The 14,561-nt window shown below is 35.2% G+C and overlaps 2 protein-coding genes, 1 long non-coding RNA gene and 1 pseudogene across 4 annotated transcripts; 3 read left to right on the top strand and 1 right to left on the bottom strand.

The window, feature by feature from the left end:
- The first annotated feature begins 962 nt into the window (after window positions 1-962).
- Window positions 963-2,627, top strand: LOC7477757 (40S ribosomal protein S26-3). The gene is made up of 5 exons (XM_002319291.4): window positions 963-1,115; window positions 1,207-1,299; window positions 1,495-1,579; window positions 1,664-1,797; window positions 2,353-2,627. The coding sequence occupies exons 1-5, from the start codon at window positions 1,113-1,115 to the stop codon at window positions 2,431-2,433; spliced, it is 396 nt and encodes a 131-aa protein (XP_002319327.1). The 5' UTR covers window positions 963-1,112; the 3' UTR covers window positions 2,434-2,627.
- A 530-nt stretch (window positions 2,628-3,157) lies between these two features.
- LOC18104271 (pyrophosphate-energized vacuolar membrane proton pump 1-like) lies at window positions 3,158-6,018 on the top strand (annotated as a pseudogene).
- A 2,703-nt stretch (window positions 6,019-8,721) lies between these two features.
- On the bottom strand, window positions 8,722-11,254 carry LOC7479026 (tRNA (guanine(26)-N(2))-dimethyltransferase). 2 transcript variants are annotated; one of them, XM_052446237.1, is made up of 6 exons: window positions 10,597-11,254; window positions 10,050-10,091; window positions 9,850-9,949; window positions 9,450-9,650; window positions 9,276-9,338; window positions 8,722-8,946 (listed from the first exon to the last, which is right to left on the bottom strand). In XM_052446237.1, the coding sequence occupies exons 1-6, from the start codon at window positions 11,196-11,198 to the stop codon at window positions 8,827-8,829; spliced, it is 1,128 nt and encodes a 375-aa protein (XP_052302197.1). In that variant the 5' UTR covers window positions 11,199-11,254; the 3' UTR covers window positions 8,722-8,826. The 2 variants fall into 2 exon arrangements, with proteins under 2 accessions (XP_052302197.1, XP_024439633.2); XM_024583865.2 differs by having other exon boundaries at window positions 10,050-10,250; window positions 10,597-11,253.
- Window positions 11,255-11,274: 20 nt separating this feature from the next.
- On the top strand, window positions 11,275-13,354 carry LOC112323803 (uncharacterized). Its single transcript, XR_002977264.2, has 2 exons — window positions 11,275-11,643; window positions 12,013-13,354. It is a non-coding gene; the product is annotated as an uncharacterized LOC112323803 (long non-coding RNA).
- Window positions 13,355-14,561: the final 1,207 nt, after the last annotated feature.

The following is a 14,561-nucleotide window of genomic DNA, read 5'->3' as shown; positions in this document are numbered from 1 at the left end:
GAAAAATACAACCATTTTGAATTTTTTTCATAAAGATAAAGTTTTCTATTAACGCATCTCTTATTTATCTTAGCCAACACGGTTTTTAATTGAAATAATTATTTTTGTTTTTTTAAAAAAACATTTTATGATTATTAAAGCAAGTTAACAAAAAATATCAAAATAGTATGTTAATATTTTATGTGATTGAAAGCTAAAAAAAATCATAACTATGATAAAATATTGTTTAAAATATATTTAAATATTTTAATAATAAAAACCGATTTAAATTGAATTTTTATGAAAAATTTATAATTAATATTATTATTTTAAGATTAGATACATAATAATTGAATTTGTTTTATTAAAATTCAAATAAAAATTTATAATAATATTTAAGAATCATGTCCAAACTTAAAAGTAAATGAATCTAGTAAATTTTTTAGAGTGTAAAAAAAACAAAGAGAAAAAAGAGAAGAATTCAGCAATGGGCCATGCTAAGTTCCTGACCCAACTAGTAGTAGGCCATGCGGATACGAGTCTGACCCTACTTTCTTTCTTTTTATTAAGAGGGTTTATAATATGTTGTCAACCCTTTATGTTTTAAAAAACAATTGTGACATATGATAGATTGTCTATCAAAATTTAGAAAAATAGATGTGAGATATAGTGTTCATATCCACGACCTCTAATCTATTAAGTGCATCTTAAACGACTTAACTACAAAATAATTTTGTTATAAATGATTAAAAATTCTATTCTTTTAAAGTGTATAATAATTATAATTATAATAACATAATTATAACTATAATATTATTGTTATAATTGTAATTTTAATAAATTTTTAGAAAATTTGTATACTACTATTATATTTTGAAAGAGAATTTTTTTTTTAAAAAAAAACTTAAAAGCCTTTCGGCCCAAATTAAAGCCGGCCCGGTCATTGAAGAGCGAGGGCATAGTAATAAAAACAATAATTCCTAGAATGCTAGGTAGCGCCACACAGAAACTCACTATAAATGGTCTAATTTTGCAAACTGTTTCATCTCTTACCACTTAGAAAAAAACCCTAGCAGCCGTGCTGAAGAGCCAGATACCTAAGCTGCCTTCTTCACTAACCACCGTCAGTAGCCATGGTGAGTCCGTCAGATCTCATCTATCTTATAAGACACTCCATCCGTTTTCTTGCTTTGAAGATCTGTTTGTTTTTTTTTGTGAACTGTGCAGACATTCAAGCGTAGGAATGGAGGACGCAACAAGCACGGCCGTGGACATGTTAAGTTCATACGCTGCTCCAACTGCGGAAAATGCTGTCCCAAGGTACTCACACTTTCTTACTTTTCGCTCTCTAAATCATTGTATTTTTTGGAAAGATCTTTGATTTTTGCGGAAAATGCTGTCCCAAGGTACTCACACTTTCTTACTTTTCGCTCTCTAAATCATTGTATTTTTTGGAAAGATCTTTGATTTTGATTTGTTTGTTTTTTTAATTTTAATTTTGATGAATAATTAAAGGACAAGGCAATTAAGAGGTTTCTAGTGAGGAACATAGTGGAGCAAGCTGCTGTTAGGGATGTTCAAGAGTCCTGTGTTTATGATGGTAATTGACTCACTAAACCAGTTTAATTATGCTCAATTTGGTGATTGATTTGTGTTTTTCAATGTTTCTTTGTTGTGTTATCAGGATATGTCTTGCCTAAACTTTATGTCAAGATGCAGTACTGTGTCTCTTGTGCTATTCACTCCCGTGTTGTGAGGGTTCGCTCTAGCTCTGAGCGCAGGAAGAGGGAGCCTCCACAGCGTTTCATTAGACGCAGGGTACTTTTTTTCCACCTCATCTTTTATTTCTTGCTTTCAATGTGTAATTAATCATGATTCTGTTTATTATACAGTATTCAATTACTTGCGTTATTTTGTTGGATTTAATGTTAGATTTTTGATGTTTTAGCTCTTATTGATGCTTGATAATGTCGTGTTTTATTTATTACACTGGTGAAAATGCTTGTTTACACATTTTGATATAATTATTGTCTGTCCTTGTTGAACTTGGGTGTTTCCGATGCCATTGTTCTGTTTTTCATGTGCATCTGTATTGATAGATAGTTTATAACTAGGAATTGGATATGCCATTGTATAGATGACCCCATGTTCTATGTTAATGTATTTGCAAATTCTTTTCATTTTTAAGATAATGAACCTTGCTTGTGCATTCAAGTCTTTTTGTTTTTTGGAGTTGTAATTTCTGGAAATGAATTTTCGAAGTCATTTGGTCTGAGTTGGTCTTGTGAATAATTATCCTATGGCTACTTTCTAGTCATAATTTCTGTCTGCTTGAAGTTTAACTCATTGGCATTCTTGTCTTCCACGTTTCAGGATGACATGCCGAAGCCTGGTCAGCCTGGTCAACCTGGCCAAGCACCTCGGCCTACTGGGGCAGCTCCTGCTCGTGTCTAGAGAATCAAATCAAACCAAACTCTTTTGTTGGCTGTTTTGCTTCTTGAAGCTATTTGAACTTGATGATTTTTTTTTATATATATATTTACTGTTAAGACTCATGAATTATTTTAGGTTGTCGAAAGTTTTGACTGATGAGGATCCTTCAGGAATATCATGGCTCTCAGTTTAATGTCATTTTTATTTATATCCTATCATTGTGTGTTTCTACAGCAATTATATTGGTAATACATGGAATTAAGTCAAATTCAGCCAGTGTTCTCGCCACGTTTCAATTTAGCTAGATTTGTTGGGGAGGAAAAAAACGAAGTTCATGATATTTCGCCCCAAGTAGATTGGGATTGGGATTGGGATGTGATGGCGGAAGTTGATTTTTATGCGTACCTGATCAGACATTTGAAGGTTCAAACTTTAAATATCCTGAATTTGTGCCCGGTTCATCATGTATATTGGTGATCTTGCATGCCTATTGTTACCCATCTTTATTTCAGAGAAAGGGATGACTAAAGAACCATTTATGCATCCTCTTAAGCTTGGGAGGTTTTTTAGACAAGGAATTTCCTTATATATAGCTCTGTAATAAACTTTGGAAAATCATGTAGACATGAAATAATAGAATTTATTTCCTTCTCTCCAACTCAACCTCTCTCTCTCTCTCTCTGTCTCTATTGCTTCCTTTTCTTCTATGGATACTAATCAATACAAGCCATTGAAAGTCACCCAAATGCAGGATTCTTTTTCAGTTCAACATGCAACAAGTGGTATAAGAGATGGAATGATAGATCAAACCAAATCTATGTTGCAAAAGTCGGAAGAAAATCTTTACCCTTACAAGGTTGCTGGGGTTGTTAAAGGCACCATTTATTCGAATAGTGCTGGAAGTGCTCAGGTTCTTGCTACTGGAATTGCTTTGGGAATTGCAACTCAGACCATGCCGATGTAATCTTGTTCACCTGCTTCAACTCTTTTTACTTTGACTGGGAATACAGTTTTTTCTTCTAGCAATTCCACTCTTGGCTCTTCTTCTACATCAAACATAAGTTCCATCTTGTTTGGCACAACTACATCATCATCATTCGCTCCTTCGCCTCTGTTTGGAACAGGTACAAGCTCATCCCTCTCTGGAACAACTTCATCCCCAATCTTGTTTGGCTCAACCTCCTTTTCCTTTTCCTATTCCTATTCCTCAACTTCCGCTACGACTCTATTTGGCATAAACTCACCCTCGTCATTGTCTGCCTGAGCCTCCTCCACAACTACTTCTACTCTACCTCTATAGGAGAACTTAACTGCTGTTGTCAATGCTTTAGAAAACGTCAATGCAAGACTTCATGTTGACCAGAGGCGCTTATACTTCCAAAAGTCTCTTTTCAAGCCAGGAACCAGTGCCAAATGCAACTCTCAGACGATCATTTCTCACCTGACTAAAAATTATAGCGCTTCAAGGGACCCACTAGAGAAACAAGCACCTTTATGGATTGTGCATTCGTTCCCACATAACATTGATCATTGCCTGACATGGGCTCAATTTGAGTTCGAGGGATTGGTTGAAAAAACTTCAACAGAAGTTAATGCCTATCTTTCAAATCCAGAGATTTTATTAATGCTATGATCAGAGCTGGTGATGCTCAGTCAAAGGACACCTTGGAACGTGTTCTTGAGTGCCTTGGGAAGGGAAAATACATGACATTCCAAGATTGCATCACTTGGGAACGCTTAAGGTTTGAAGATTATTCTGTTGATCGGGTGCAGTAATTGATCTTCACTTTCCCTGAAGATCCAAGTCACCTCTATTTTGTCGTGGCAGGATCAATATTACGAGTGAAGACTTTTGAAATCTCAGTTCCTGAGTGGGTGAAACGTCCTAAGGCTTTGACCGAGGTTGTAAAGAAGGTGATTGTGCTAGAGTTTAAGCCGAGAGAAGATGTGAAAATTGAGACAGAGGAATCAACAACCTCAGCTAATGCAAGAGCCACATTAGAGGCGAGAAAATGAGTTGGAAAAGTTTCCATCACTACATTTAAATCTAGGGCTGTCATGGGTTTTTTCTCCTTGCTGCAAATGGTTTATTGGAGTTTTTCATTGCCATCAATGTCTTCAAGCTTTACTATGGGGATGATTGGGAGGAGCTTTTTGAGTTTATAACTGGTTATGGACTTGGAGGATCTTCCATGGCTCCTTATGGCAGAATTGGAGGAAATACCTGCACCAAAGTTGTTGATGTTGTTGCCAATCTGGTTGAAGAGATTGAAAGGAACATTCATGAGGATGAACCAAGAAATTCTGATGTGATTGTTGATAATGTTGGTGATATAGCTGACATTTTATCTAATCTTTTCAACTCCGAGTCCTCTTGTGCTGCTTTAGTTGTTGCTTCCATCTCCTCTTTTGGAATCAATTATGAATTAACTCCAAGGTCATATCCTCCTAGTCAGTTTTGTAGATACCACTGCTTATTTGATAATCACCTTATCTGCAACTGATTTCTTCAAAATTAAAGCTGTGATTGAAATTGAGCTATCACTAAAGAATCAACTCATCATCTCCACTGTTTTGATGATTGTTGGAATTGCCATTGATAGTTGGATGGCTCCCCCATCTTCCTTTACCATCTTCAACTTCAGAACCCAGGAAGTTGTCGAGAATTGGCAACTCTTTTTGTGTGTTGTTGTTGGTCTCTGGGCTGGACTTATTATGGGATTGGTAGTAGAGTATTATACCAGCAATGTGTACAGCCCCATTCAAGAAGATTTTGATTCCTGCCCAACTGGAGCTGCCACTAATGCTGTTTTTAGGCTTGCGATGGGATACAAATCTGTCATTATTCCTATCCTTGCTCTGGCGATCAACATTTTTGCTAGGTTCTCTTTGGTAACTAAGTATGGTATTGTTGTAGCTGCCCTCGAAATATTGAGCACCATTGCCACTAGGTTGACAATCAATGGATACAGTCCCATCAGTGACCATGCCAGAGGTATTGCTGAGATGGCCGGCATGAACCCTAAAATTCGAGAAAGACCTCATGCCCTTAACATTGTTGGAATTAGGGGTGTTCAAAAAAACCGACCAACTGATTAAACCAAAAAAACCAAAAAAAAATTAACCGAAAAAACCAAACCGATAGAAAAAACCGAATAAACTGATTAAAAAATAAAAAAATCACCCGGTCCGGTTTGGTTCCGGTTTAAAAAAGCTTAAACCGATTGAACCGGACCAAACCGAACCGGTTTAAAAAAAAGTATAAGAAGAACAATTCCTAACCCTAAATCACTTCCCCCTTTAACAGTGTCAACCCCCCCTCCCCCTCCAGCCTTCCCCTTTTCCCTTCCCCTTCCCCTTCCCCTTCCCAGAACCCTAAATCACTTTCCCCCTTTCCAGCCGCCACCCCCTCTCAAGCCTTCCCTTCCATTTCCCCCTTCCCAGCCTTCCCCTTCCAGTTTCACAATCCAAATGCGAGGGAACCATTATTCAAGAAATCCTGCCTTTGATAGTGATACAATATAACTTATACTAGTTCTATCCTTGTGCTAGGCGGAGGCAAGCTTTGAGATTCTCTACATACCCCAAAAGAAAAGGCTTTACTAAAGCCAATACGACATTCACAGCTGGCGAAAGAGCCAAAGACCCAAGAAAATTTATGGTCAATCATCTCTCTCGGGACCTCCCTTCCCCTTCCCCTTCCCAGCCCATCCCTTCCCCTTCTCAGCCCCTATGTGGAAAACTTTGATTGCTAGTTGCTTTTTCTGATTGCTTTTCTTGAATTTCTAAGTGGTTGCTGTGATTAATAGCTTAGATTGATATTTGATGTCAGCCTTTTCCTTTGATTTAGCTCAGTGATGAAGATGAGTCTGGTTTTCTGGTTTTTATGCTAAAAAACCGACCCGAACCGAACAAAACCGGTTCGGTTTGAATCGGTTCTCGGTTCGGTTCGGGTTATATTAATAAGAAATACTATTTTCCGGTTCGGTTGAATTTTTGGGTTAAAACCGGACAAACCGGACCGTGAACACCCCTAGTTGGAATCATAACAGATGTTATTGTGTGAACAAATTCATATGATTTTTTTCATTTGCATGAACTTCTCACGTGTTATAAACTATTACGATTAACTCAATATGTGTCTTTTAGGGAGTAAGAATAAGTGGATTATATTATTATAAATTATAGGCTGAAATCTTAGATTTTGTTTTATTAGTGGTATTTACTATTAGTTTGTCTTAGTCTGTCTGTTGAAGATATCCATCATTACTATATAATTGTATTAAAGACAATTCTTAAGTTGTAAAAACTTCTTATTAAAGACCTAGGTGATTTGGTTCTTATAAAGATAATGAATAATCAAAGATTTTATATTTATTTTAAGGAAAGAGAACAATACCAATATTTTTATATATTAATTAATTACATCAAGAAGAAAAAGTTTATCATTATTATTTCATATTTATATAAGATTGTGTGGGAGCAATTGATGGTATTCATGCTCCTGCAAATGTTCATGTTGAAATTCAAGGAAAGTTCTAAGGTTGAAAAGAAAGAATAACACAAAATGTTTTAGCTGCTATAACTTTTGATTTGAAATTTACATATGTTTTAGCTAGATAAGAAAGAAGTGCACACGATTCACATGTTTTAGGTCATGCATTATTAAAATATAGTGGTTTAAAAATTTCAGAAAGTATAAAATAAAATATTTATTATATGCAATAATCATCTAAAATATCTAAATTAGATAAACTTAGTAATATAATTTATTTTTATTTGTAGGTGAATATTATCTTGGTGATGCCGGTTACAACATTAAAAAATAAATCATTTCTTCTTTTAATGGAGCTTGATATCACTTGAATGAGTTTATGAACTATTCAGTAGAAATGAAAAGATGCTATTTAATCTTTGGTATTTTTTATTGAGAAACACAATTGAGTGAGAGTTTGGTATTTTTAAGAATAATTTTAGAGCAATTGATTAAAAACCTTTTTGATTTTATGAAATACAAGTGAATGTTATGCTTGCATTATTTATAATCATATAATAAGAGTTGACCCTTATCACTTTTTTATGAAAGAAATATGTTTTTGAAAATAAAACAATTAAACAGAATCAATTTAAGCCAATTTAAACCAAAGGAGAGGGAAGAGAACAGAGAGTGAAAAAAAAAAAAAAATGAATGCATCTTCCACATGAAAATGATTACAACACCCAAAAAAACTGGTAATTAATTGTATTATTTGTGTTTGTTTTTATTACTATTTTGATATAAAAGTAATTAAATCTAAATATTATATGGTTTTATTTTATATAAATTTGTAATGATTTTATTTTGCAAATAATAAGCACCACAAAGAATGAAAAAGAAAAAGTAAGCACTTCGCATGGTTTAAGTAATGGCTCACATATTAGTTGAATTAATTTGGCCTTTTCACTATGAAAAACAATTATTGAGGTTTTAAAAATAAAAAAAATACTAATAGATTTTACTTAAAAAATATTTAACAAGGTTATATATTTATAATATTATATTTAAAATGTTTAGTTCCATCTCTTTCTCTTCTCATATAAAAACTTTTTTTTTTTATATTTTAGCCTGATAATAAAATTTAAAGTCCCTCTCTCACTCACTAGATCCTCACTTTTAATAACTTTGATTTCATTCTAAGTGATTTTGATAATGTGTTTATTTAAAAGATACACAATGCATAAACAAAATAAAAACTCTTTTTAAATATGTTTAAGAATATGATTATAGTTATTTTTTAAAATATTTTTTATTAAAAAATATATCAAAATAATATATTTTTTATTTTTTATAAATTATTTTTGATATCAGCACATTAAAATTATAAAAAAACATAAAAAATATTAATTTTTTAAAAAATATTAAAAAAAAATTAAAACACTAGTTGGACCACATTGTCTCACGATGAAGGCATAGCTTGAACTCGACCTTGCTTAGCAATCTTACTGAACTAAACACTGGCTAAAGTTGATGAGGCTTCAATAATATTTTCTGGGTTGATTTTACAAAAGGAGCACGAAATTCTTAGGATGGTTAATCTGTCCATGGCGATACATTTTCACCTTCCTTCAACTTAAAATCTATCGTTTCTTTCTTTTTGCCGGGACCTTATCTTCCGAGACCAGTAATACATATTGGTTTTGGTATCCATGGTAATCTATCGTTTGGCATTGTGTCAGACTCAGAGCCGGTCACCATTGATTCGATTCATTTACAACCTCGCATATTGTAGAGGTAACTCGAATGGTCTCTCACAAGTAACACTTTCAATCTTCAATGTTAACCAATTTCTTCATTCCTCACACACATGCAGTATGTTTGAATGATTAATGAATGATTAATGTTCAGCTCCTACAGCAAGTATGTTTGCTCCAAAATTATACAGAAAAACTATCAACACCCTGTAGTTCCTTAGAAATCCTGATGCATACTGACATGGGACAATCTGTCTTGATTGCATTTGAAGCAATGTGCGACCTGCTTGTAGCATATCCCTCCTGAAACAACCAAAACCCTACAGGCTGTGAGTATTATTAATGTCAATTGGAGATCCAATAGAGCTATCACAACCCCAGGGAAGTTGAATCACCCATACCTGGACACCTAATTAGAATAAAAATATAAAGCAGCTTTACCTACTCAGGGAAACTACAGAATTACAAGACAATACATGCTTATATCGTTTTGAATTCTATCCCTAACAGCTGTTCCATGTTTCGAATCTCTAAAAGAGATAAAGCAAGTTAAATGAACGCTGTATTGTCCCATCATGGCTCCTAGCCCTTGGTCGATCACGATAAAGTGTCCCCAAGGAAGAGAAGTATACCTTTTGCATTGCACTCATCATGGTCCTTAGTGGAGGAGAATTGATTTTGGCCCGGCTTGCCACCTGAAACAATAAAATAGATGACAAATCTTCATTACAATTTGTATATTGCCACGTATCCTAGCACAATGAGATAAAGAGGCCAAAGTAGAAGAAGACATTTGCAAAAAAGACCTCATCCATCTTGATGTATCCAGATTTTAATCTGGGATCACTTTCATCCAACATCTGTTTCAGAAGTTTTTCCAGATCAGTTTCTGCACCATTTCCTATCCATCCCCATTCCTCAGCCAAATTTATCATTTTACTAATGTAGGCAGCACTATGAAGAGGTCCTGTCCACAGGGGCCCTGAAATAACGAGCGACCTTGAACCCTGGGGAAAACCTGAGATTTAGCATGTATCATAACAATACATAGTTGGAAAAAATACTCTTCTGAGACTCATGATGTCATGCACCATATTGAGAACTGCAGAGCAAGAGATTGTACCACAAGAGAGGAAGATAAATGTAAGAAGTTAGAGGGAAACAGTTCAAATAATGATGTGAGGAGATTTGTAAGTGAAAATTTACATGTGATCCACTGCAAGAGCAACTAATCTGACCAAGTTCAGCCCATGAAAATTCTTGTGAATTTCCACAATTGTTGCAGTAGGTGATGAAACCATAATGCCTGTCATTAAAGGTAAAGTCATTTGTAATTAAAAATACCAATAGCATGGTAGAGAATTGAACTCAAAAAGCAGTAACATAGCAATTAACAGAAAGACCACCTGTTTTCAAGTAGCTTCCCTCGATTTACTCTTAGCATGACCCTAAAAACAGGTCCATGATACGAGTAGTAAGAAAAAAGTGGTGTGATATAATAGCCAAGCACAGAAGCTTCCCGCACAGCCCCACCTATAAGCATTCGCAAACCAACCTCATTCGAATATGGCATAGGACGTACATATGCTCCATATGCAGCTAAAGAACTAGACATAAAAATACACAAATCATAACCGTTCTACTTGAGGCAGTAAACAAGTTGCAAACTCATTCAACCAAAAGCAATAAAGCATCAAATTTTGACAATCAATGTTCACAGAAAGAAACCAGATCAACTATTAGTGCAATTTTCACTACATATCTTCTACTTTCAAGGATACCAGTGTCCAAGTTTAACAAGCAAACAACAAGACATGGTACTAGCTATTAATTTTAAGTTTTAACAAACAATGCAATTCAGTCTATCAACAGAACTAGACGTCACTTTGTACAAGTAGTTCATGTCATAAAAAGAAGTAACAAAATTGCTTGAAATGCAGTTCAAATACTCACTGGTCAGGATGGTGACCGCCTGAAGAGTGGCCATCAGTAGAAGTAACATAAAGCAATCCATCAAAACTTAATGTGTTCATTGCAGACCTCAAAAACAAGGAAATATCACTCCCAAACGAATCAATATCAATCAAATCAAAAAAATCCTTTTGCAAGTAACACTCACTCAACACTCTATTAGCATCTAAATGTGTAACAACCCATTTTCTCTCATCCCCAAAACCTCTGTCTACTCTCTTCAAATTCTCTAAAATAACCCTCCTGTGCTCATCATTAGCATCATTTGCCAGTACAAAATCCGCTTTCGCTTCCATTAAGTAGCGCAAGGACCGGATTCCACACCCACACAATGCGTCAAGCACCCGTAATTTCCCTTTGGATTGATTGTACAGGGATGCTGCTAATACCCCCAAGTCTCGGCCTTTAGCACTTTCATGGCGAAAGAAGGTCTCTCCGGTCTCAAATTCGAGACCCCTTTCGCTTTGGAGCTCGGATTTGCAGTAAATCCCGTTAATTTGTGGTTTATAATGTTGAATTTTAGGGTTAGGGTTAGGGTTTTGGGGTTTGTAGAGAAATGGGGCTTTAGGAGAGAGAGTCAACATGGCGGGAAATGTGTTTGGGTTGGGCAGTTCTACTTTTAGTGGGGTTTATATATCATATATATATATATATATATATATATATATATATGGATAAAAAAATTTAACTGTATATGAACGGCCCAGATATCTTTTGAACTGAGGAAGCAAACCCCACCAAGATTTTGCCGCGTCATCATCAATCTTCCCTACTTTTGGAACCTCTGGGTAGTAGTAGTATAATTTTGTGGTTGAGGGGCTGGCTAAGTCTTAGGTTTCAGTCAGGGAACTGAAAGGTAAGGGTTTATTTTTGTGCGACTTTGAACAGAGAGATTATGAGCCATTTGTACTACATGCATGAGGGCGGCGGCAGCAGCAGCAGCAGCGAGAAGTTCAAAGATTTGGAAGGTAATCAGAGCAGTAAGGCAAAGGAAAAAAGAAGAAAGAAGCAAATCTGGGTCTTACTAAGGTGAACTTCTTCCAAGTTTTTAAGGTCTTTCTGCTTTTGCTTCCATTTTTAGTATATTGTAATAGACAGGGAGGGAATAAAGACTGCTGGATTTATTATTTGGCCGTTTAACTAATTGGTTTTATTAGAGAATTTAGAATTTTTTAGCTGCATTTCCTATTTACTTGTAGTTTTTTTACTTGGAATATTTTATGTTTCCTATTTGGTGCAATTTCCTTTGGTTTTCCTTTTCAAAAATGTATTCCTAATGCGGTTTTAGGGTTTATTAGAATTTGGTGAAAGCATAAGAGCAGTCACTTTCTTCTCCTCTTTTCTTTTACCTTTCTTCTCTCCCCTCCTCCCTTATTTGCTTGTCTTATCCTGAATCAGTAAATCCTCAATGGTCAATGCCCACATTGTTACTGTAACTACTGGACTCGAAGCCCGAACTGGTACAGAAGAATTTGGCCTGGGTGGTTGGTTCTTGAAGCAGGGATTGTGATAGAAAAGTTCACATAGTTGTTGTGTGAAAGAACAGTTCCAGCATTATAATTTGTGATTTTAATCAGCAGTGAATAATAATCATAATGGTCGTTCAATAGAAATGCCGAATCGGATGCCCTCAACTGACCTATGGTTGCAGCATCATGTTTGCTTAGTTTTGAAAAGGTATAGTGGGATATTTGTTCAATTTGGAATTTCGTTATGAACGTTCTATGCAATTATATCATTCTTTTTTATCCAAGGACATCATGTAGTTGAGCTTAGCAAAGTCTGTTACCAGAGCTCGGAACTATGCCAACCATTTGTATTAGACCTTTGGGTTGACAAACATTTGACCATTAGAATTTGGATTAACCTTCAGTATCAACCATTTGTAGCTTTTGTCATGTCTTCGTTGGATAAAGTAACAACTCTCTCTCACTCTTTTTGGCAAAGGGGTATCCATTTGTCCTTTCGGAGAACCACAACTTGCCCTCCATAGCTTGAGACTAGTTGTGCCAGGTCACATTAGTCCTTGGGTTGATGAGCCAACCTTGTTTTTAGATAAAGTAACGTCTATTGCATGACTCAGCCAGTTGTGCCCAACTCATGTCATTGAGGATGGGGGTTTGTGTCAAAATTCTAGGTTCGATTACATAGCGGTCTTCACGGTACGGAGAGAATGGATTTTCCTTGTAACTTATAAGGCTATATACAAGCTCACAATGAGATTTAGGACTGCTTTATCAATCTATGGAATACAGCATCATTGAAGCCCGCCCTTCATTTCTCTTGTCGGATTAAGAAGGATGGCCTTCAAGAAAGCTTGATCTCAACTGTTAGGTCTGAAAGATGGCCAAATCATTGAAGTTCACCAATTTATCTTCTATACTCAAGATGGCCTCCCATACAAACCAGGTACTGTAATTGGAAAGATACATGATCCTTTTACAAGGAAATGCTCTGTTTTGTTTGGTACCTATGATACTTTGGTGGATATCTCCTTTTTATATGGTTCATTGTATTCAATATATCAAATATTTGTATCTATGTTGTGACTTCATGAATAAGGTCCTAGCTACATACCTTGTTAGGTCATCCTGAGATGCTTGGGCTATTGTCATCCTGAGATGCTTGGGCTATTGTCATCCTGAGATGCTTGGGCTATTCATGGAGCTCAATTACATGTTTTAGTCACAGATTTTAGTTAATTCCAGGAGCGCTAAATAATATTGCACATCCTCAAACATATCATGTATTTCCATAATTTTCTGTTATGCTAGTATCTGATAATTTTACCAAAAAAGGCCAGAAAATTAAGTCAATCAATACTGCATCTCCATGCAATTAATAGGTGGTGATATCTGGGAACGAGTCAAAACATTTATCCCTGAAGGGAGCTACCAATATACCTTTTGCATAATTTGGACTAGAAAAATAGGGATTAGGTGAGATGTAATGAGAAGTGGATAAAAATTGATTTTTTTGTCAATACTAAAAGCGCTATGTGCATGTTTGGAAAACTAATATAACCTTCTTGCATTCCGTGTTGGCCCATTAATGAAGAAGAAGCAACTTTGCCCAGAGAATCTCGGCAAATTTATGACAGGCAAGACTCCTTTTTTGGCTGTGAAGCCTGACACAAGTATTTTGCATTTGGACACCCAACGACAACAAGATTTATCCAAACTTTTCCTTATTATCTCTTTGGCATTGTTAATTTCACTTATGCTCATCTACTAATCAACTCGTGAAGCTTCCCTTCAAGTTGAAAAGAAAGGGAGAGGGGTGGAAGTAGGAATGATTTTCTTGTGCTCTTCCCTTTCTTCAATCCATATTTGTAGAGACCCATTATTTTCCTTGATAGTGCAATCTTATTTATGTTAGTGTTCCAATCTCAAATCCTGTTCTAAAAATTAAGAGGAAACAAATCCGATACAAATTAAACTAATATTTTTAAAGTATCATGCAACTAAAAAATATTAAAAAAATCAATACTTAAATAAAAACAATTAATAGAAATGAGTAAAAAAAAATTCAAGCACTATTGGACCAGACCCACATACTTAACCTTAATGAAAAATAAGAGGCATGCCCGGGCTTGGAAGCCCAGGCCCATACCTAGATTTTTTTAAAAAAAAAAAACAAAAAGACAAAAAAAAATAGTTTATTATTTGTCATCTCCCAAGTTCCATGTTTTTGACCTAAAATCCTGATTTTAAACTTGTTTTTATCTAAAAACACCTAAAAACCATACAAATCTTAAAAAAAAACAACTTTACAACCCTAGAACACCCTAAAATCACTCAAAATACAAAAAATCAACCAAATCAAAATAAACCAAACAAAACCTAATAGTTTCCCCACCATGTTTATTGTGAAAAAACACCTTCATTAAACTCCACAAACCATTACCATATAAAATCCTATTTTTTTGTGGTAACATCTGACCAACA

The sequence above is a fragment of the Populus trichocarpa genome, chromosome 13 (genome assembly GCF_000002775.5).
Source record: "Populus trichocarpa isolate Nisqually-1 chromosome 13, P.trichocarpa_v4.1, whole genome shotgun sequence".
Classification (NCBI taxonomy): Eukaryota; Viridiplantae; Streptophyta; class Magnoliopsida; order Malpighiales; family Salicaceae; genus Populus; species Populus trichocarpa.
Note: the sequence above shows the minus strand (reverse complement) of the source record. Positions and strands in the feature narration are given on the sequence as shown.

Excerpts from the sequence above, each read along its gene's own strand:
- LOC7477757 (XM_002319291.4), top strand. Across the intron at positions 1,300-1,494 it reads GCGGAAAATGCTGTCCCAAG|GACAAGGCAATTAAGAGGTT; the intron begins GTACTCACACTT and ends GAATAATTAAAG. Across the intron at positions 1,798-2,352 it reads AGCGTTTCATTAGACGCAGG|GATGACATGCCGAAGCCTGG; the intron begins GTACTTTTTTTC and ends TCCACGTTTCAG.
- LOC7479026 (XM_024583865.2), bottom strand. The coding sequence starts at position 11,198 with ATGTTGACTCTCTCTCCTAAAGCCCCATTTCTCTACAAACCCCAAAAC. Across the intron at positions 10,251-10,596 it reads GGCGGTCACCATCCTGACCA|TTCTTTAGCTGCATATGGAG; the intron begins GTGAGTATTTGA and ends TTTTATGTCTAG. Across the intron at positions 8,947-9,275 it reads TGATGAGTGCAATGCAAAAG|GAGGGATATGCTACAAGCAG; the intron begins GTATACTTCTCT and ends TGGTTGTTTCAG.